This window comes from Helicoverpa armigera, chromosome 19, assembly GCF_030705265.1.
Source record: "Helicoverpa armigera isolate CAAS_96S chromosome 19, ASM3070526v1, whole genome shotgun sequence".
In the NCBI taxonomy this organism is placed as follows: Eukaryota; Metazoa; Arthropoda; class Insecta; order Lepidoptera; family Noctuidae; genus Helicoverpa; species Helicoverpa armigera.
Window position 1 is genome coordinate 10699453 of NC_087138.1, and position 23842 is coordinate 10723294.

The 23842-nt window shown below is 40.6% G+C and overlaps 1 protein-coding gene across 1 annotated transcript in view; it reads right to left on the reverse strand.

The window, feature by feature from the left end:
• Rg (rugose) overlaps nucleotides 1–23842 on the reverse strand; it is a 317709-nt gene that overhangs the window by 163583 nt on the left and 130284 nt on the right. The window contains exons 10-27 of the mRNA XM_064039352.1: nucleotides 22943–23089; nucleotides 22475–22792; nucleotides 22244–22351; nucleotides 13200–13340; nucleotides 12017–12159; nucleotides 10009–10222; nucleotides 7562–7784; nucleotides 6962–7104; nucleotides 6752–6838; nucleotides 6562–6665; nucleotides 5860–6050; nucleotides 4756–4907; nucleotides 4168–4332; nucleotides 2122–3721; nucleotides 1903–2048; nucleotides 1533–1697; nucleotides 980–1159; nucleotides 186–287 (exon numbers count right to left, since the gene is read on the reverse strand). Coding sequence (XP_063895422.1) covers nucleotides 186–287; nucleotides 980–1159; nucleotides 1533–1697; nucleotides 1903–2048; nucleotides 2122–3721; nucleotides 4168–4332; nucleotides 4756–4907; nucleotides 5860–6050; nucleotides 6562–6665; nucleotides 6752–6838; nucleotides 6962–7104; nucleotides 7562–7784; nucleotides 10009–10222; nucleotides 12017–12159; nucleotides 13200–13340; nucleotides 22244–22351; nucleotides 22475–22792; nucleotides 22943–23089 — 4329 coding nt within the window. The remainder of the gene's footprint in view (nucleotides 1–185; nucleotides 288–979; nucleotides 1160–1532; nucleotides 1698–1902; nucleotides 2049–2121; nucleotides 3722–4167; nucleotides 4333–4755; nucleotides 4908–5859; nucleotides 6051–6561; nucleotides 6666–6751; nucleotides 6839–6961; nucleotides 7105–7561; nucleotides 7785–10008; nucleotides 10223–12016; nucleotides 12160–13199; nucleotides 13341–22243; nucleotides 22352–22474; nucleotides 22793–22942; nucleotides 23090–23842) is intronic.

A 23842-nucleotide genomic window follows, 5' to 3' on the forward strand; every position in this document is an offset into this window, starting at 1 on the left:
AGAAGTTCTTTTTCTTGGCAGGGTTAGTCATTATGTGCTAACAAAATAGTTGAATTTTGAATTATACAGAGGGTATTATTGTTAATTCGCATTTTTTTTATTAAATATGTCAAATGTGGAGCGTATGGCGTCTTAGGCTCCGTGCGAGTACCAGGAGCCCCGAGGCGTGAGGAGGTGTTGTTTACCTTGGGTTCGGGCGAGTCGGCGGCGCGTGGGCCGGCGCGGGCGGCGGCGTAGCGCTGGCGCTCCTTGCACTCGAGGCAATTGCGCACGGCACACGTGCACACCTACACACACACACACTCGCGATGCCTAGCCTACGCCGCTACGTCGCTACGACTCGCTAGAGCTCTAGGAAGTAGTAGCCGTACGGGACATCGACTGAACTCCTGCATTTTATGAACTCCCAGTACTTCTCATTACATAACGTAAAAACTTTTGTACTAAGACTGTGCAATTGTTACTTTTTTTTATCGCGAGTGCAGTGAGTTTTTTTATACGACATAAATTAACAATTGAAACGGGTTTCTGTTCATAGAATGCAAGAATGCAACCTTGAAAGAAAGAACTAAACTAAAATAATTAGAAGAAATATAGTCTCTACTTTACTTTGTCTAAGACAGAATATTCTATGAGCCTATTAAGAGACACTAAACATGGTTTTAAGAAGTCATAATTTCTATACGGTCTATGTTCTTATGAAAATGGAACAACATTTAAAAACATTACTAATTCTGTCACAAGAATTCTAGGTACAATAAACATCTTAAAAAGTTAGTCTCAAGTACTTCTGAAGTAAAAAAGGGACACTTATAAAAACAAATCATAACTAAAAGTAAGTCGTGTTATTTTTTTATGGTTCAATAAACACTACTTCCAGAATTAATTATTTGGCAATTTTTTTCGATAGTGGAATTTTCTTCCGTCAAAAATACCACGACGAACTTCCCTTTACAATTTCTAGTAACCCCCCACTCACCAGCCTCAGACATTGTCGGAGTATGCCTCCCGAAGACATGTTCTTCTCGGCTTCCAGTTCAGCGAAGTTGAGCGCGCTGGCGAAGATCAGCACATCGGCCATGCTGACCAGCCGCTGCAGGAAGGTCACCGCTACTTCCACCGGCATGCCTTGCGTCGGCTCTATTACGTCGAGCTCATTCTGTGGAAATAACGTTTGTGTAGTTGAGAGGGAGTCATTATTGAACCTAGACTTTATTATAAACATGGAACTTTGTGTGTACGAATGAATGGATGGATACATAGATAGGTGGATGCATAATTTTTTTTGCTCTTTCACGGAAACATTGCTCGATAGATTTTGATGTAACTGGGCTGTAATATAGGTTATAAATCAGAATAATATCATATAGGCTACTTTTATCCCTCTCCTGAATGTTTTTTCCTTGAGACGCAAGTGAACATAAACTTGGCTACTTTTACGGGACACCGTGTGCAGATTTAAAAAAAAATAATTGAGCCCATCAACACTACATATGTTTTAGGCCTTTATTTAAGGTGATAGTTATTCTCACATTAGGCGAGGTAGCAGAGGCCAACAGCGGCAGTAGTCCGCCACAAGCGATGATCAGGTTATCAGCCAGCTGGCTGATCAGGTGCACGGTGTTTACCACGAAGATCGCGTTCTCGCTGCTGTTCACGAAGTCGATCACTGACTTCGTTGAATGACTTCTCCATACCTGGAAATATTTTAGCGACATTTATTACAGTTTTGCCTATGAACTAGTATTTAACTAGAATTTGATTCGAAGTTTCAGTCCATAATGTTTTTATTTTTGGTCTTATGAAGTTCCTTAAATGACAAACCGATTTCGGTACCATCTGGGAGTCGAACATGGGCTGTACATTAGGAAATAAATTGTATTAAATGCACTAAACACTAACTTGAATATCAGTTTCCAAGGAGAACAGAACGTCAGAGAGCAGTCTTTGGTGTATGTAGGACCAGCGGAATTCCGGGATACGGAACGGCGGCCGCGTCGGTCCGGGGGAGAACATCGGCCGGGAACACTTCGACGGACGCTTTGTTTCTGTAACATTATGCCATTACAATTAATAAAAAAGCATCATTAGAAAAAATAAGTTTGAAAAGGCAATACATACCAAAATGATTGGAGTCGACTTGGGTACTAGTGGAGGCACTGCGAGGCCTCTTAGGCGACGCTGAAGTGTTGGTGCCCTGCGTGGCCACTCCCTCGCCTCTACTGCCGTCTTGCTTCATCTCAGTATCACCCGGTAAGCTCACGCGTCTCTTGTCTCTTTCACTCTCATGGCCTTCGTCTTCACTATCCACCTCCTTATTATCTAGCGGTATACTTTCACTAATAGTTGAGATCGGAGGAATCTCAGGAGTCTTCTCTTCTTCTGGTGTCGGCATGTCGACTCTTTGGCTATCATTCTTCTCATTTTCTTCCGTAACTTCGTCTTTTCGTTCTACATCTAGTTTCTCAGCCTCTTCAGTTCTAGAATTGACTAAAAATTCACCATCAAGAGGCAGTACGTTGCCTTCGTGCGGGTGATCGGAAGGAATGACCCTCTGCGGACTATTATCGTCCGTTGTAATATTTTCACTATTTGGCTCAACAGTTTCACTATCAGCAACAACATTATCACTACTAGTTTCAGGAATTTCAATATTTTCACTACTACTTTCAGCCACTTGAACATTCTCACTTTTTGTCACAACCGATGTAATTAAGTCCGTAACTAATTCGTTGGCGATGGTTTCCGCCGCTCGCTTGTCGTCCACGATCTCTTCGATCTCCTGCTCGAAGTCATCTCGTCCGTTGGGAGTGTTCCCTTCAGAGTGCAGACCTCCGGAGATGGCTCCTGAGTCCGTATCATCATCAGTCTTTAACCTCACAGTTTCGAGCGCTATGCTCAGTACGTCGTTGACAATATTAATTGCTACACGTTTAGGGTCTTCGGGATCATCATCAGCTTTATCTAATGATTTCTTCGGACTTGTCGCTTCACTAGGTGTGAGGTACAAGTCTGATCGGTCCGATAGTTCGGACTCACGTTCAGTAACAACGTTGAGTTCAGCAACTCGTTCAGGACTGGCCGTCTCACTAGCCGATAAACTTGAAGGAATACCTTCACTACGATCAGTAGCATCGTCTTTGGAAACACCATCACCTACATCTCGAACAGGAATATAATCTAGACTACCTTGCCTCGTTAAAGGTTCATCACTCTTCTCTAGAGTACCGATACCCGACTCCGGATCTTCTAAACATTTCGTATCTTCGATCATGGACCTTACTAGTTCTGTTTCCGACGGTAACGCATCTGTGGGTGACACTACCCTCTCGGCGTCATCAGTGGGTGTTTCTACTTCATCTATGGCATGTTCAACTTCTTCAGGACGTCTTGCTTCTGTTGTTTCAGTCTGTGACTCAGGTAACGCGTCACGTTTAGGCGTGTGGACCTTACAAACCTGTGAGTATACTGCATCAGTTGAGTCATTTGTTTCAGTTGCATTACACCTGCAAGTGTCGAGGTCTCTTAGGGACAATCCTGCGCCGATTTCAGTCTGTGCAGCGTGGTGTAGAGCCTGGTGGGTGTCGCGTCGTTCCCAGCCGCAGATGGTAGAAATAGGACGTTGCTGTCGTTCGGCCGGGTCTGTGATGTTGTCGGCGCGACGTTGTTCGTAGTGCTCATACATTTGGGCAAACTGGAGTTTGAATTCTTCGTATGAAACCTGAGGAGAACGATGTTATTGTTACTTGATTATTTTTTTTTGTAAATGAGTTTTTATTATAGCGAATTCCTGAAACCTTTAACCATTTATTTATGTGTCAGCGGCGTAGACGCAATAGTTAAACAATACCTACGTATGAATATATATTAATACTACTATGGCGTAGGAAGAATATTAAATTAAATCATTTTTTCAACATTATTTAATGAAAAAGCAATAAAACCTGTATCTAATGCTAATATGTGATTATGGAAACTGTGCTTTTCTTCAAGTGCAAACATTCTTTACAACATAACATTTTCATCACATTATACTTCTTCTACATGATTTTATTTCGAAACGATCAGCAATATATTTAATAGAAGACAGTATCGATTATTCACTTGTAGACGAGTCAACTACAAAGTACTAGGCGCACAGAAATACGCAGGAGATGTTCACCATACCTTAGAATGCACGATGGCCAGCGTGTCGACCCAGACGCGCCAGCCGCCGTACTCGTGCTTGATTGCGTGGTGCAGCAGCATGCGGAACAAAGAGTACACCATGTCCGAGATCTTCTGCTCTTCCGCGTTCTTCGGGTGGATGTAGGCCATCGCTATTAGCCATTCCTGGAATTAAAACATTATGGTTGGTATTAAAATTTAATGTTTTAAGAATTAGAATTTATTTGGTATCATTCTAAGGTCCACCGCCATAATAAACGCCCGCTTATCTAAAAACAACTATTTGCTATACACTTCAACATGAAAATTCATAGTAAATAGTTATTTAAAAACTGACATTCATGCTTTATTGACGGTAAACTTGGGCCTCTGGTGAACAATCGCTTTCCTACCGTCATTGAACAAAAATTTTAATGTTACTTGTATGCTCACCTATACCAACAACATCATCTACACAGGCTAAAAAGTCTTTTACATCTTGTTCTTTACTATTCATTAATCATAAACTTTGGCTTTTTGACATACATGGTTCTAATTAGATCAGCTTCTGATTTGGTTTGTTCAACTTAACTGTTACGTAGATCGTACCTGCCACACAGACATCTGCAGCACAGTCCTGCGGTTCTCGCGGTTGTTGCTGCACAGCAGCGTCATGTCGGACAGGAACAGCTTCTTCACCTCCAGGAGTTGTTCCGTCTGCTTCGACTGCCGGATCAACGTCGCTACCACTTTTAGGATCACTGTGGAAGAAAGGACAAAGTAATTCTTTAGAAGTTGTTGTTATGTTATTTTTACCACTATAAATAAAATTGAAGTGTGAACATTGGTATCGATTCCTAACAATTTTATAAACTCAGCTGTTTTTACTCAACAGAATAATTTCCACCAGCCGTTTTATCGTCACCAGTAGCGTGTATAGCTTCACTACATATAGTTACTCACTGGGGTTCTCCAGTCGGAAGTGCGGCTGCGGCTCAGGGTGGCTGGTGTACAGTATCTGCTGGCCCACGTGCTCTGTGAGCAGCTCGTACAGCGCGTTGTACAGCCGCGTCGCCAGTAGCGTGTATAGCTTCACTACATATAGTTACTCACTGGGGTTCTCCAGTCGGAAGTGCGGCTGCGGCTCAGGGTGGCTGGTGTACAGTATCTGCTGGCCCACGTGCTCTGTGAGCAGCTCGTACAGCGCGTTGTACAGCCGCGTCGCCAGTAGCGTGTATAGCTTCACTACATATAGTTACTCACTGGGGTTCTCCAGTCGGAAGTGCGGCTGCGGCTCAGGGTGGCTGGTGTACAGTATCTGCTGGCCCACGTGCTCTGTGAGCAGCTCGTACAGCGCGTTGTACAGCCGCGTCGCCAGTAGCGTGTATAGCTTCACTACATATAGTTACTCACTGGGGTTCTCCAGTCGGAAGTGCGGCTGCGGCTCAGGGTGGCTGGTGTACAGTATCTGCTGGCCCACGTGCTCTGTGAGCAGCTCGTACAGCGCGTTGTACAGCCGCGTCGCCAGTAGCGTGTATAGCTTCACTACATATAGTTACTCACTGGGGTTCTCCAGTCGGAAGTGCGGCTGCGGCTCAGGGTGGCTGGTGTACAGTATCTGCTGGCCCACGTGCTCTGTGAGCAGCTCGTACAGCGCGTTGTACAGCCGCGTCGCCAGTAGCGTGTATAGCTTCACTACATATAGTTACTCACTGGGGTTCTCCAGTCGGAAGTGCGGCTGCGGCTCAGGGTGGCTGGTGTACAGTATCTGCTGGCCCACGTGCTCTGTGAGCAGCTCGTACAGCGCGTTGTACACCGGCAGCGCCAGCCCCTCGCCGCTCGCGCCCAGCCGCGTCGCCAGTAGCGTATATAAGTTGTGTGGCGACATCACGTCGTATTTGCGTCTATAAACGTTATATAAATGTGTTTAGTAAATTATTGGTAGGACTGGGATCTGACTGACATATTTTATGAAAAGGCAGAAGACTTGAGTTTGAGTTTGAAGTACCTACTAGGTGTAATTGAAATGCTAGCGTTAGTGTGCTGGTAATTATAAAGTTAAGACAGAAATAGTGAAAATACAAAAATAGGCACATTTATACATAATAGGATAACACAGCACAATAAACTCATGTTGCATACATTTATCATGTAAGCAAACCATGACAGAAATGACCCCTTGATGATCTATTAAGGTGATGCTCATAGCCGGCTCGAGTTCACCTAAACCCGACCACAAACATCTATTCTTCTATTCAAGTGCCAGCAATCGTATCATAAACTATGACAACAGCATTGTTCCAGAGATAATTCCGCACAGATTTGCACACCCCTAACGTTACTGAAATCCTAGTAATGTAACGGTAAAACAAACTTCAATAAAAATTTAGATAGAAGAAATTAAATTGCACTTACTTGTGTGTACTTCTGCTGAGGAAAAACCCTAATAACTTGAGAGCTTGCAGCCTTATTAGTTGACTCTCTGACGACAGCAATTTGAAGATAGTCCTAACTCCACCCTGAAATAGCAACATCAGCATTTTTCAAACTCCTTGTGTGAATGTGTAATAAATATTCTCATTAAAATAATGTAGGTATTTTTTACCTTAGCGTCAAAAGCTGGCACCATAGAACTGGGGTGTTCCGACATAAGTGATATTAACATTTGTAAGACATCGTGTAGATTCTCGTCCTGGAAATAAAATAGTAAATCAGACGACGAGCAAGATACAATAAAACCCATAAACTTTTTTTCTGAAGGGTTGTTATCGCCTATGGGGTGTCAATTTCGCACAGAAGTACCAGGACAACATACCTCGTGCATAGTTGTCAGGTAGTTGAGTATGGATTGTAGTTCGTCTTCTTTCACTCCGTTGCCGATCATGATCAGTTGTTTTAAAAATAGCAAAATGTATGCTCTAATAGTAAGAATGTCTTTGTGAGCCGGCCGCGGTCCTTCTGAAAAATTATGTTCATAAATATTATATCAGTTCGCTGAAAAAACATTCCAAAATAAAAATGTTATCTTGGTTATATCTAAGAGCATCAATTTCTCGTTATGGCGGAGCTTTGACCCACGTAACCCTCGGAATATTTTAATAGATTAAATGTTTGAGTATAATTATGCTCCGTCATGTCATTGTAATTACAACATTCACATTTGAATAAAAGGGACTTTACGTTCAATTTTCATTTGTAGACACGACTAAGGTATTATCTATTCATAGATTTATTACAAGAATATAATTCATAGGAAAATTTCGAGCGAGCATGATGCTCGTACATAATAAAGCCGGTCTAAAAGAGTCCATACGGTATAATAAATTCACATCGCCGAAAAGTATCTAATTTCGTAGTCTCCTTGAGGTTAGTGAATTATAAACGAAGGGACCGCATTACCGTGCTCCGTACTCACCTAATCCTTTGGGCGTAATTCCGCTCTTAGCTCTGGGGTTGACTACCCAATAGTAAAACTTGAGCGTGTGTACGGTCTGCAGCACGGTGCTGACGCGGCGCACACTGCCGTAGATGTGCGCGTCGGCGAGGAAGTCCGTCGCCAGGTAGCAGTAGAGCCTGGCCTGCACGGCCGCCGGCGTGTGGATCCACAGCGCGGGGTTGAACAGAATGTGGTCCAACAGCTGCCAAGTTACAAACGATTGGCAGAAAGACTGCGATTAGCATAGACCTTAAGCTGTCCGATGGTTGGAAGCGTATTCTCTCTTGCTTATGTTTGCCTAGTACAGGGATATACGTATGAAACAACTATAAAGTATATTTTGCCTCTAGTTACGGATTGGCTTGCTGCTATTTCATATTGCAAAGGTCTTGCCTACATAATAAATATCATACAAGCTATTGGAATAAAATATATAAAAATACAGTTTTGAAATACGACTACTCGTCTATTGCTTTGTCATCTGAAAAATAAGGTTTATTTATTTGTAAATAACGAACATTACTTGGACGTGACAGGGTTTCATTTATAATATTGTAAAAAGCATAGTGCAACAAAATAAGCTAATGGAGTACTACTTTTATTACATTCAATATTTTATTTATTCCATTGTGTTTATATAGATAGCAATAGCAAATATTTAATAACCCTCAACTTTTATAAAATAAAATTATAAGTGTAGCAATAATGTGAACTAAAATCGCAAAGCGCTACCAGGGTTCAATATCTGGTGAGGCACTAAAGTTTACGGGGATATGTGTGTAGTGTGGGACCAGGGCTCGAGATACATAGATAAAATATACAAAGGCTTCGAATTCCCAAAATCTATTCTTTTTAGGCCTGAAATTCCCTCGTTGATTTTAGATTTCATTATTTTTCAAGTAGTTTTGAGAATTGGAAACCATTACAAAGGGTAACATCAAACTAGATAAACTTATCAGATTTGATAGTCCCATATATCCCTGGATGAGAGTGGGGGGTGCAGAAATAATTGTAGTAAACAGTCGAGGTGAAAAAGCAAGAGGAACATGCGCTAACAACCATCGAACAAATCAGTTGGGAAACACATCGTGACCACGTGCTAGAGTGTACATTCCTGCTCCAGTGGAAATATTCAACGGCATCAAATATTGGCACAAACAGCTTCTTCAAACTTTTTGTAGCCCTGGTACTCATAAAGAGATTACGCTTGCAAATCAACTCTCCAAAAAGCCTTTGTGCAACTGATTAAATATGTAACAACAATAAACAAACCGAGCAAATATTTCCATTGGAAAAAAAACCAGTACAGAATTTACATAAAGGACGGGGCACCAGTCACACTTAAAATAAACCTGCCGATACAAAAGTGGGAGTGATTGATTGTTGGTTTTATACAAATTGGAAGTCGAATTCAGCCTGTACAACATGTTTGAATAACATTTTTAATGCTTTCTGTTTTTAAAATCAAAGCTTATTTCCTAAGAAGCGATGAATTGAAGTACCTGCTTAGGAGTTGTAAAATTGTGCTTTGAACTAAAAATATACATCGGTAAATATATCGTTGCTTCCCGCTGTAAACTAATAGAAGGCAAGCATGTTAACCCAAGCATATTGACAGGTTCGTTACCGCCGTATAAGAGCCACTAAATAGTACAAAGGGAGGCAGCCGCTTATCGCGTGTTGTTCCATTATCTAATTGATTTGTTAATTCAATTACACATGTTTACAAGCTCCCCAAGCTGCGCTGTGCGGGCTCTTGTTTCATTTCACACAAATAGCAAAGTTTCTCGCTCAGGCTAAAATTAGTTGTACCATTGACACGAACAAGAAGAATTACAGCAGTGAGCAGTGGTTTCTGTGACTTTCGTTTATAATTAACAATAGTACTAACTTTGATAATACTTGTTGTTTGTTCCAGGAAAATCACAATTTAAGAGAATGTTACTATTACTTTGAACTTTGATGAACTCTGTTGATTCATTTGGCGGCTTGTAGCTGCTCTTTCTATTTGAGTTTCTTTGTGAAATATAACTTAATGAAAGTCAAGAAAACATCTGTTTATAACAAATAGACCAGCTAAACAACGGCCCGATATAAATTACCTTATGAAGGCAATTTTCTTACTTATTTATGGGTTGTTGTACCTTTGTAGCGAGTCTCAAACGACCTGTATTATGGTAATATCCGAAGAATTAATCTTGATGTTTCGGTAAAACGATAAAAACATAATTTATTGCATTAATTTGGGGAACAAACGAACTTGGATGAAATACAAAATTAGTGACGTTGGATCTCAACTCTTACAAAGTAAATCTTAATAAAAAAAAAGTAATGAAATATATTTTGAACTCCTTTAAGAAAATTGCTTTGATATAATCTGAAGGGATTTTGTTGTCGGAGAAGGGTGCTGGATATTTATGTCATACCTGTTTGAGCAGCAGGTCGGAGTTAGGAGAGCAGCAGGTGACGAGATGCTTGGTGAGGTGGAGGAAGGAGGCGAGCGTGTCGGGCGTGAGGTGGTCGCGGCTGCAGCGCTGCAGCATGTGCGAGATGACGAGGAAGCCGCGGCACTGCAGCATGTGCTGCTGCACCGTGCTGCACGACTCCACCAGCGAGCACACGAACCCCAGCAGCTTCGAACTGACAACAATCAGGACAACATAATCATCTGGACGACGAAGGTATCCAGCTAGCCCTGGGTGCCCTTGATCAGATGAACGAACGACCTATTGAATTAAGTTAACTGATAGATTCACCGGCTCCTAATTTCATAATTAAAACACTCATTTTTGCAATGTAACACATACTCTTATTCTTAGTATCGTATGTACAAGAAAAAGGAACACAGTACACAAAAGCAGTCAGTAGGTGTGTTAAATCCCTAAAATAAATAAAAAACATCAAAGGACATAAATAACACAAATAAGGAAACAGATACCCAACCCGTGAAAAACGTTAGACACCTCAAAACGCGAAATGAGATTTTCGTTTCAAGTCCAAATCAAATAATACACGTAGGTACATTCGCGTAATGTTCCAGTAATTTCTACAGAATAAATGACGCGGTACTCTCTTCATTTCTCGTAAAATTTATTTCAAATAATCTTTGTGGAAACTCCGTAGCGAGGATTATGAGGCGTCTCATTAGATGTCAGGAGAACACTCAGGCTGACGAACTTATGCATACATTGGAGCTGTACGTTTGATGTGTTGGTACAATTTGACGGCGTGTGGAGGCGTTATTTGTCCGGATCCAGCGGGGCGGCCGTGACACGGGTCGTCGATGGAGACGCTTGAACTGTCAGAGCGACTGTTATCATACGCCTCAACCTCCGTCAATATTAAGCACGTGTGACCGACGGCACACACAACACGCCATTGTGTATGTGTATATTCCCGCGCAGATTTTTGTATTCATGTGCTTTAGAAGTTTTCCTACGGCCATTTGTATAGAAAATGGAAAACATTATGCAAAGGTTTTTCGAATCAATATCGTCCAATGTAGTTTTATTTTCCAGGAGGCAGTATCGCTAAATAAACTGGCACTGCCATTGACTCACTAATAGGATTACGTTTAATTTAACGTTAAAAACTCAGAGGGGATACATTTATTTAAAATGGAGCTTGCAAAATACTTTGGAGCGAAAGTCCGTATGTCTGTATTTTAAAATCGTATTTTGTAAAACGTAATCCACATCATTACGAGCCAGACGCCTACGATTTACACTTTATTATAAGGGTTATGTTATCAAAGGAGTAACTATCAAATTAATTCAATATTTGCGAACCCGTTTTAAATTTCATACATTTTAAGGTATCCTCATTAAAATTAATGTCACGCCTGATAATTTAATAACCGCCCTTCGCAACCCTATGCTAATATAAATTGTCTCCGCAAAATGTCGCTCATAAATCTATTCCGCTAAGCGGAGTAGACACCAGGCAATTAGGAGTTGCGAGGAGTTAGTTCTCGAGTCGTATTACAGAGTCGCTTCTGCCGGGATGGAGTTGGAGAGCCCACTGCCGGCCGACAGTGAAAGTGCATTTAGCCAACTAACGCGCCCGAAGCCACTACGAATATTAATGAGTGGCTTTGGCACTCGCAAACGCTGGCTTAGCCCAATGCCAGTGATTTAGTTCTGGAATCCAGCAAACTTTATTTCGAGCCTAACTAATGTGCACAAACTGTGGACTAACTACGAGCCGAGGTAGCAATTTGTTAGGGGACGTTCAACACTTCCTTTGTTTCAGTAGCGCAGTGAATCAATTCGCGCCAAGTTTTGTAATAACATTTTAGGCAGTTAGGGTTGCTGTCGACTTACTCAACTTGGCAACATCTACTTAAGTTAGTTGACTAGGAAGTTTTTGCATCTCATTAGCTGGCATATTGTCTCCGAGAGCTTATTATAAGGCAGTATTAAAGTGATGACGTACCAGAGCATGGGGTCTCTCTTGGGGTCGGTGGCGGGCGCGTCGTGCGGTAGGTCCAGTTGTGCGAACAACGGGAACAGAACCTGCACTCCGCCGATGGAATTTAATGCACTGTGTATTGAATGTGTGACCACTGCTTTGACCTCCTGTGAACACAAATAGTAATTAGAAAGATTTATCGTTATCATTTTCGAATTAATTAATTAATTTGAGAAATAATGAACATAGGTACATTTTTCAAATATTAATAGTTAACTACAGCTTCTTTATTAAAAGATATTAGCCAAGATCAATAGTTAGGTTCTAAGTAAAAGTTGTAATTATTCATCTTGTGAACTTTGAGAATTTCAGACCACACTTTGTAGTGTAATCGGATGTTAACGGAGTCTTGTTATAATAAACTATCGATCGCGGTCAGATGGGGAAAACTTCGTAACTTAAGACTTTACTTGCGTTCAACTTATTTACATTCGAATGAGTTTTAAATTAGTTAATGTCTGAGTTTGCAGACTTTGCATACTTATTAAAATTACTCTTTAGACGATACCAATCATAGCTATTACAGTATTTTAAATAAGCTATACCTATCGGTAGGTTTCCAAACCATAACCAGCCATGGAATTGGCTCACTGATCAAATGCGGCGATGTGTCAACTGAAAATGGTTCCTTACCGTTATAGTAAAATGGCACTCACCGTAAGTGCGTTCGTTTAGATAAAGAAGGATTCGAGATAGTCAGAGTGTAGTGGTCAGTAAAACTGGTTATATTACATCGACTATGGACGCACTGCGCTTAATTGGACAGTGTGGCTGAAACCTATCACGTGCCAAACTCGCAACATATCGATGAGCCCTCACTACCAGGGTAGCATAGACAGGCGAAGATTGAAACCAATATTAAACAGCGAAGCTATACAAATTCAACAACCATTTAGTTCACAATAGATTTTTTTCTGAGTCAAAGCTACCTAAACTATTGTCTACCAGCTGTTGATCCGCGTCCCGTTGGATTTTCTTTTCGCAGGCAGACAAAATATAGCGCCTGTGTTTTACGGAAATGGTCTAGTTTCCAACGGTAAAGAATTTGTTTTGGAGCCTTTGAGTACCAAACAGGAAACAAAAAAAATCCTCTTTATAATATTGTATTAGAATAGATAGGTATAGTCGGTATCTCTGGTTAATTTACCTGCAGCATAAGTGCATGTGGCGTGTGCACGAAGTAAGAAACATTTCCTTTGGGTGCTGACTGTAGACACAGCTGACCGTCCGTCGCCACTGGGTTGTACATGAACACAATACCCGAAGACAACTTGCCGTCGTATAACACCTGTCACATAACAACAATGTTAGAACCGAGCCAGCTTGTTCAGCTCTCAGACAGACACGATGTGCGACTTGTGATATAGCGAGGATTTTCAATCGGGATTTTGCTAAGGACAAACATTCACATGATAACTTTTCCAATTTAAACTTTTTTTTTATCATGTAAAGTTTGCTTTGATACATGTTTAAAAGGATAATAAGTATAAAATTCAAGGAATATAAGTAACATACAACAATCAACACTGAATAGGACCCATGAACACATGCAAAGCAATAGCAGCACAGTTAAGTATAGCCTGCTGTTATAAAATTACACCTTAAAAAACTGTTTTCCCTTTCAGCATAACTTACGCAATTTTCATCAGAATCTAAAAAATAACAATGTTAAGTATGTTAAAAAATACAAGGCTTTTCATTGCGTCTGCTATTTACCAGGAAAACAGTAATTTTAAGATGTATGCCTATAATAATGCACATAAAACACAAAAACGACAAAACACAAAGGTTAGATGAAAAATGTAGATTTGGTAAGTATTTTTACACATTATCAAAAAACCCTCAAATAATGTGTTATTTAAATTATTTAATGCTACATTAACATTTCCCAAACTACAACGCATCACAAGTGTTAAATAAATAGAAAACAAATCCGTCATTATTTCGATAAGTACAATCCCACATAACAATTGAATAAATAAACACACAAAATGTATAATAGTAGCAGTCAACATTAATTCACAACACCTACAGGTACTAGGAGCGCATAAGCTTAAAAATGTAAGCGACGACCGCAGAGTAGTGTCACCGTGGACATAAACCACGAGAGGACGTCACCTCTCGAGAGGTGACCACTAAAAGCTATTCAGAATGTGACCCCCTAGTGGAGTGACGGCGACGTATGGACCTCGACAGCACCGAAACAAGTTTCATTAATGGAAAACCTTTGAAAATATTCTATTTATCTGAGCGATTTTCGCCACTAAAATGTTTTTAAAGAGTAAATAACAATGTTGGGTTACGTTTCAGCAATACAATTTTTCGGGATTTAAAGGACTTATCGTTTAAAATATGAACAACAAATAAAGAGTCGAAATAGTAGGAGCACACCCTTTGGTATAATCTCCATTAAAGGCCATTAAAACAAATTGATATCTCTATTATTCACAAATCCCGAGCGACTCCCGCAGGCATCAAACCACATTTATCAAATCCAATTCCATTTAAACTCAGTTAATGCCATCGAAAACTAATTTTAAGTAATTCTCGGACAGTTGGGATCGAAGCTACACGTGCCATTGGTTCCGGTGGCTTTCTAAAGTGAATCCTTTCTGGGTTGAAGTTTGCACGGAGCCCAGACGTGCATTACCGGGGCTAATCTAAGTACCGTCTCACCGGGAGTGCACTTAAGCTTTCGCTACTTTCTGGGCGCCTGGTGCACCTAATGAGATTACGTGTGTTGTGTTAACAAGTCACCCGGTTTGCTTTGTGTAACGATCATTTAATTACCCACATATTGGAATGTAATTACACAGTATATATTTTGTTTCAGTTGAAAAGAAACCTTTTATTATATTGACGCACGCATAAACTACACATAAAAGGTTTTAGGTAAACTAACTTACTAAACAGAATTCTCCTTATAGTATTATGTGAGTCCGCAAGCGAGTCTCCACTTGAATTGGGTGGCATCTCACAAGACCGCAGTACGTGCTCCCGTGGATTTAAATCTGCCTCAATGCAAAACTTAACGCAATTTGCAACAAACTGCACCTTATTTTTCTTTGTTCTCCTTATTTCATAGAATCTTCCTCGCATTCATAGAATTTTCGAGACTCAGAGGTAGACTTGTACGTTCAATCGAAGCTCTTAATAGGGTATAATAAATCGAATATGCTCACAATACAGATGAACGAACTAGCCAGTTACAAGCTGACATTTCAATGACGAAAAGGTTAAATGTTCGTTACCCAAGCTAGTCGTAAACAAATTAAGGACATAAGTAACTAGTTAAATAATCAAGAGTATCGGTCCTAAATGCTTGTCGAAACTAAGTTTTAAATCTAAAGCCCCAATTAAAACTTGTAATCATCTTAACACCTCCAGACGGCATTGGCAGCCCCTCGATTATCCTAAACTTGAGAAATAAACGGAGATGCCAGTTTACAAAGTCAACGACAGCTATCCATTACAAATGTTTGAGTAAGACGAATAATCCGGCGGTTCATAGTGTCGTAGTCGTTAATCATCAAGTATTCATGGCGACAACAATACCACCAGTGGCGGAGCAATGAACTCTCGCAGTTACCAGCTGCAGTACCTATCCGGCTTATCGCACTACTTGCAAGTTATGACATCCTGGTTCGCAAGTGAAAAGTTTTACACTTAACAGAGTGTCTTTGACTTAGTTAACATGAATTACGTCTCTGTAGGAACTTAAAGTGCTGGAGCGTTCTTTTATAAAGTTAGTGTTTGAAAACAGTTCTCGAGGCGTTAAGCTGAATGGAATGTCGCTATTATGTACCACGATGTCTTATGGCACAAAGCTTGATCTGAGCAATTTTTTTTTATTGCACTGTCTTTTGAAAATACCTTATCATTAGAATGAAGATGGTTTTACTCTAGGATCTAAAATATTCTCACGATGAAACACGAAAGCTTCATTACGTCTCCATACGAACAAACAACAAAGATAATATCCTAAAACCAAGTTTGTAAGTTAAAGTAAATTCAGCGCGAGCGTGCTACAGCAATTTAATATTAAAATACATAAGACGGGGCAAAACAATGTCGGACGACTGCCGTAGCCATCTCGTTACACAAGATTGTTTTGCTTTAAAATGCAGTGCCGCTATGTTCTGCACGCGAATGCCTGACAGCCAGGCTGGATGCGACAAATCCTTTAAATTCTTCTCTCCTAGTACGTTGATAAAATATTTCCTGTTTTATTGAAAGTCGTGGTGGCCTAGTGGGCAAAGAACCAACCTCTCGAGTATGAGGGCGCGGGTTCGATTCCAGGTCAGGCAAGTACCAATGCAACTTTTCTAAGTTTGTATGTACTTTCTAAGTATATCTTAGACACCAATGACTGTGTTTCGGATGGCACGTTAAACTGTAGGTCCCGGCTGTCATTGAACATCCTTGGCAGTCGTTACGGGTAGTCAGAAGCCAGTAAGTCTGACACCAGTCTAACCAAGGGGTATCGGGTTCCCCGGGTAACTGGGTTGAGGAGGTCAGGCAGGGCAGTCGTTCCTTGTAAAGCACTGGTACTCAGCTACATCCGGTTAGACTGGAAGCCGACCCCAACATAGTTTGGGAAAAAGGCTCGGAGGATGATATTGCAAGAGGATTTGCGCAAAGAAATTGGTTGTTATGTTTGTATTGTATAGAAAACATTAATTTAATTGTATTTGCTAACTTTAGTTAGCATACGATATGTATTGAAATTTCTGTTCTTGTCGCGAAATATCCAATCAATTATATGTTGCATCGAGCAAGTACTTTACATAGTAATTAATTAGGAAGCATCTGCTGCCCAATTGATTTGCAACTGGATGTGATTAATTGATAACCGCGATATCAATGGCTTAATTTCACATTCAATTAGTACAGGCGGGTTAGTGGTGTTATTATTTAGTTAGATACCCGTTAGTGCTTGACATACGATACCTATTAAGATGATTAGGTTTGCTTGCGAAACGGATTTATAGCGAGACGTTATCAATATCTTAATAACTGACAATTATGTTAAATTAATTAAACTAATTCAAGTTTTCATGCAAACCTTAGATATAGTGATATTTGTCTATTATTGCGCAAATTACAATAACTTCTCATTTTGGAAATAGTTGTACATTTAGTTGGAAAGAGCACAACAATTCCCGCGTGCTGCGGAACTTTACGTCGTTGCCTGAAACCCGCCATAGTCTGGTGTCACAAGTTAGTTCCGCTCCTTAATAAAACTTGTAGAATGCCGCGACAGGCCGGGAACTAACACCACCCCGCACCCTTCTGCACCCCCGGCCAACTTAACTATATGCTCCATAACTAACAGAATGAGTTCATGTAAAATCTTTTGTGACGCCAGACTTTTCATAAAGAATTTATTAAAACTTAATTCGTAATTAATATTTATTAGAACTCAAGATTTATTAAATCTAATTTCCGCAAAATTTCAAGTATTAGCCTACCGGCCTTTATATCCTCCGTCCATGGTACTGAGCAATTGACCAGGAAAATTCTTCCTATCACACTGGCCAATTGCGAGGTACCATGTCTGTCTGAGGCTGTAGAGGCTTGGAAAATCACCTGCCCGAATACTGATCCACCCGTCAACCCGTCCTCCCAGAGACAGTGGGATGAGCCGCTCTGCAGAGTTATACGGAATAATCTGCTAAATACGTCAATTTCTTCTGCAGAGCGAGCGCGCCTTCTGGCTGTGGGCGAATGGGAGTCGGGTCTATGGCTTCTGGCACTTCCGTCGTCAAACATAGGCACATTGTTTGACGACACCACTTTCCGGCTTGCTGCCTGCGTTTGGGTGCTCCGTGCTGCTCTCCTCACCGCTGCCACTGTGGCGAAGCTGTCAGCAGCCTTGGACACCACGGCTTGTCGTGCAGCCGCAGCGCGGGACGATTTGCACGGCATGCGAATATCAATGACATAATCCGTCGCGCTCTTGTTGCCGTAGGCGTTCCAGCCATATTAGAACCCAGTGGTCTGGCACGCGACGATGGCAAGAGACCAGACGGTATGTCGTTGTTCCCGTGGAAGATGGGTAGGTCTTTAGTATGGGACGCGACTTGTGTCGATACTCTTGCACCATCTCACCTTCCTAGCTCGGCGCGATGTGCTGGTTCCGCTGCTGCGGCTGCAGAGAACCTCAAACGGCGCAAATATAGCACCCTGGTTGGTAACTATACCTTTGAGCCGTTTGGGGTTGAAACCCTCGGGCCGTGGGGTCCAAGTGCTCATCTGCTTTTTAAAGATCTGGCAAAGCGACTTGCTGACACTTCAAGTGACCCAAAGGCTGGTTTTTATTTTGGTCAAAAATTAAGCATTGCCATCCAACGTGGCAATGCTGCCAGCCTCTTGGGTACACTCCCGGTGGGCAGCGATGAGGAGTTTTTTGATGCCATTTTTTAGTTGTATATATGTATAAATAAGGCTTTTTTTACGTCATGTAAATATGTACATAAACTGAACCCAACAATAAAAAACTAATGTTGTAAAACTATGGTTCAGTTTAGTTTTTTCCCGCGCTTGCAAGTTGACAGTCTTGTCAAGGTACCATTCCAAACAGCCTATGAGAAATGAAGAATGATTTTCTATAAAATGAATATTAAAAAATAATCTAATTTTATACTCAAAAGAAAATCAGCTCAATTATATTAGTAGTACTAGATAATTTGAGTGGCAGACCTAACTAGGCTTAATGTAGATAATAATAATGAGCCCTCGTCAGTCGGGAGATGCCGACAGAATAATTTATTATTTTTCTTTTTAACTAAGAAAACAATGAGAGAAGTCCATATCTGTCTAATTAGGAATGCCGAATGCGCGCCACAAAATATTCCGTCCAAGTCAAACATTAATTTGCGTTATGATTAAAATTCTGTTAGAGGACAGTCTAAACTTTTTTAACAAAAAAAGTATTTTCTCGAATTTATGTTGTCGACAGTATGAATTATTACAGAAATCTTTCAGTTGGTAACATTTTCCAATTTTCTCATACAGTGTTGGCGTAAAAACGTGAACTGTGTACTAACGATATCATAGACGTGAGGTTGTCGACCTCCCACCACTCCCAGACATATAAATATACAGATTTATATCGCATCATCCCTAAAAAACACGTAGTATACATTTATACAGAAAATAAAGTACAAACAAAGCTTTCAAATGAAGTCTATTTACTGCGAAAACGGGGTTGTCAAAATCAACCTTCCGTCAAAATTGCACATAAAATTCGTTTTACTGCCCCTAAAATTTACGTGCGAAGTACATTCTCATTACGCAACTTGTTTTATTACGTCACACTAGAAAAGTTATATGGCTGTGTGCGAACCATAAAGCTGCGACGAACGCAAGAAGGTTGAAAGGTTACACTAGCCTCGCCAATAAACTGCTCGCTGCCTGTAACTTTATTTAACTTACGAACCATGTGCAAATATATGCGCTCCTGGTAAAAGTATTTGCAGAACGCTTCAATATCTTCTACATTTTTCTAGGAAAAATAAAATACATGGAAACAAGTTATGTTTACGTTGAATATTATTTAACGGCAAAAAGAAAGAATAGTTATATCAGGATATAGCTACCTATATTGCGCGTAAATAGTTGAACTCCCGACCTTCTCATCACCTGCAGGGCAGTGGGAGCAATAGCGGTTAAATTATAATGTTAATGGCAGGTCGGTGGATGTCGGTGCGCCTAAATAAACAATCGAAATAAACATTTTGCTGTCGCCGCGCAATTATGGATCCCTCACCAAATTAAAAATACAATTTCCTTAATTTAATTTCTAGGAAAAAAGCAAGATTGTCGTGGAATATTTATGAAGCTACGTTCTCAAGTAGCAGTTTGATGAGACGCGTGGATATTAGTCAAATTAGTACGCCGAGAGCGATGGCGAAGCTTCACAAACTCATTATTATCCGTAACTCTGTCATAATTAATAAAAAAATCAATTAGGAAACTTTTAATTGCATTCCGGCAGCGGCTCCACTTATTTTTTTATCTTTTGCTCGCAACTTTGTCATATTATAACTTCTTGAATATCTCGGTGGGAAAACAGGAATTCGCAGACGTACCTGCTGACCTAGTGTTGCTCAATTTTTTAAAGTTATTACTGAAGTATAATTCAAGACAAAGGAGTGTAAGTATAAGCGAGCAGGTACGTTACTAAGTCAAGAGGTTTTCATAGCTAATCAAAAGAGAGTGACTGCCAGGATTACACAAACACTGAGGCACGTTCTTGAATATTTAAAGCTATTTTAAATGTGGTGTACACGGGAGAATATACTTCAGAAAGCATACAAAGTGCTCCATTATCTGAAACACGAACTTGATGCCTGTAAGACTCTGAAACTCATTACAGATAATCTTAATCTACCTACTATTTTCTTAGAAGCATTTAAATTGCTTTCGAAACTTGAATCGAGTTTAGAAAGAAGTAAAATTAATTCTATTTTTATGATTTCGTCAAACAAACTATTTTAGCAACTCTTAATTTTTTTTTTTAATAATATGCAAGTATTCCATTTGTTTTCGATAGTTGGGTGATTTAGAGTAAAATGTAATAACATATCAAATTATTTTAGCCTTTTCTTAATCCTCAGATAATATCTTAAATTAGACTAACAAACGAAAGCTCTTACTTATACAAGTAAAATAAATAATAAATCCTCTATTTAGTCTGTCATAAATTAGATCAGGCTACATTTTAAACTAACTCCACAAAGAACAAAAAATACAACGTTCACAAAGTATTTATTCAGTGTAAGTCGAGATTAGATTAATCCGCTTCAAGAAAGTTTTTCAGAGCAATGTCGTCAAAGACCGTAAACGATTCGAGAGCTGAGTAAACCTGGAAAATGTCTGAGAGCACTACTATAAATAACTGGCAGCTTTCACTGAGACTGGGAGGAGATTTTCTCAAGTCGAATTATAATGAAACCGCAAGAGGGAGCGGCCATTACGAGGCGTATCGAATGGCCGACCCGGTGCCTTCATCGTGCGGTAACTGCCAACCCCAAACTTGTGAGACGAGTTGCGTGCTCCGCGGGACCCGTGCACCCAGCCGTGGACAGCGGCTCTGAGTCCCCAACTCGCCAATACCATGGCACTTTGCGAAAATTGCTCATTCACCCCTTTCCGAATGTTTGTTAATTGATAAACCCGTATTAAACCGCACCGTTGGGTACTGTTTTCGGAATCTTTGAATGGCTTTGTCCTTTCTGCATTAGGAGTAACAACAACATTATATTACGTTTCTACAAGTGCTTTCTGCCTTATTTCCATTTCATTTGTACGGAGTGTTAAATGGCGGCAGCCTGTTTCTTTAATCAAGAGCAAGTGGTAGAAGTTCGTTGGCAGAGTAAATGTTAAATCAGTGTTGGTAAAACATAACACAGTAGCGATGGATTCGAACCCTTATTTATTTAGGACTAATGAAGCCCTGAATGTTACCTGAAACTTTTACGATCCGAGGGCAATAAATAACTTTTGAGTAAGTTCAGATTGAGCGGCGCGGGCAGACACGCCAACAAAACCGATACCCACTAGCCTCACTAGTTCATATTCATATTAAAGTTGAATCTCCGGTGACGTCGTATATCTCATTAAATCAGAGCTGCCTACAGAAGAAACTAAAGTACTAAGTTCTCTCTGATGAAGTCCAGGTCAATATTTATCGAAGATATAATTTAAAACGGATTCTAAATGAATTTTCGCGAAACATTAATCATACAAACACAGTGACATCGTTAAGGTTGCAAATGATTTTACTTTGAACGTTAGATTAAATATTTGTGCAAATTCTCCAGAATATCGAGTTGGCAATCTGTTTGATTAATCGAGCGATTTAGCTAATTTTCTCAGAAAATCGCATTACTTTTACGATTTCTAACAATCAAAGAAATTAAGTCGGCTTTTGTCGGTTCGTTACCTTTTGTGCAATTAATTATATTCGTTTAAGAAATCTGTTCGCAAGCACAGACTATAATTACGGTTGTTAATTTGTTCGCCGCAAGTCTTTATCAAAGTTAGACAGAGTAATACCATTGCATGCAGTTTGCTTGATTAAATCTGTAACCCAAGACACCATCTAGTTAGTGGAAAATGTAGAAATGTAAATCCAGGAATCCGCTTCCAACAAGATTAAACCCGTGTAAGAGACATTCGTCTTACGTCGTGGACGTTCTGCGTGGGATCGTGAATGAGGTCGCCGTAGCGGTCCGTGCGCACGTCCGCGGCCGGCAGCGGCGGGTGGCACTCTGCGTCGAAGCGGAACTGACCCTGCCACCACACGACCACGAGACATTACTGACACTGTACAGGGAGTGCTGTGAGCGCGTGACTATACACAGATGCAGGACAAAACATAAACTGAGTAAAGGGCAAGCGGCGCGGCATGCTTACACGCTTGCATGCTTCAATATCTACGAGCATGGAGGCATGCGCGGCGGCCACTTCGCGCGCCTCGTCCGCCAGGCGGCGCCCGCGCGGCGTCGCGTCTTCCTTCACTACTACGCATGCTTCTTCTGTCTCTGCTGGCTTAGTGTCCTCTTCGGGAGAAGCTACATCAGGCGACTGGATCTCAGGAGTTTGGGGGGAACTTTCGGGATCGGGAGGAGGGGGAACATCAGCGTTTTCAAGCTTGGGAGCGGTCGTCTCGCTCACCCTTTTATGATTCTCCGGCAAACTGATGTTGCATTCGTTGTCGAATCGGAATTGACTCTGTTTCCATGGTAAGCAAGAAACAAATGTAAAATAAAATTCATTAAAAACCTGTAGAATACATCGAATTAGGTAAAACACACACTATAGATCAATATAAGAATTTTCTAACAAGATATAGGTACGACTAATGGTTGTAGTGTGACTGACCTTATAGCCGGGCCCCAGCCTGTGCATGGCGCAGATCTGGTGCGTGGTGAGCGCCTCGCCGAACAGATAGATGGCAGCCATCTGACCGCAGAACACGCGCTCCTCGTCCAGCTCCGCCGTCGCGCCGATGTAGCACTTGTCGAAAGGCTGCACACAAAATAATAAATATTAAAATTCTACAAAAGAAAAAACAATCATATCTCGACTTATCATTTCTCTGCTTTATAAATACTCAGACAAAATGATAACAACGTAATAATCCCCAGGTAACTGTTTCCAAGAAAAGCAGACGCTAAAGGTAATAATTTGATTTTACACGTAATAAGAGTGTTGCGCTCGACTCATAGATGCTACCGAAGCAGATCTAGACACACGGCAGTGTGTCCGCCAAGTTCGAGCAAAAAAGGCGACACACCGGCCGTGGGTTATATTACACGAACCATTTCGGGCCAAATTCGACCCCCCTGTAACTCAAAATCTATTTTATTTACGCATATCAAATTTCTAGTATCTGTTGAGACCGACTCACTTATCTAAAATACAAAATTTCATTAATATACCTATTGTAGGTCTTGAGATATTGACGTCAGAAAATCGCTATTTTTACTATACTCTTATTCACTGATTCACTGATTCACTGACTCACTCATCAAAAACCTAGACCACTTCCAATGGTCGTATTGACTTGAAATTTGGCATGGAGGTAGGTCTTTATGTCAAGGTAAAGGGAAAAATCTGAAAATGGCCAAGTGTGAGTCGGTTTCAAAATAATGAAGGTGTTTTATACCCGGTGTAAATTTATACCCCTAAGGAACTAAAACGAACTAAATTTATCTATATTTATATAATATATCTTCGAATGGTACAAAGATTTGTATTTAGTCAAAGTAAAGTAAAAAT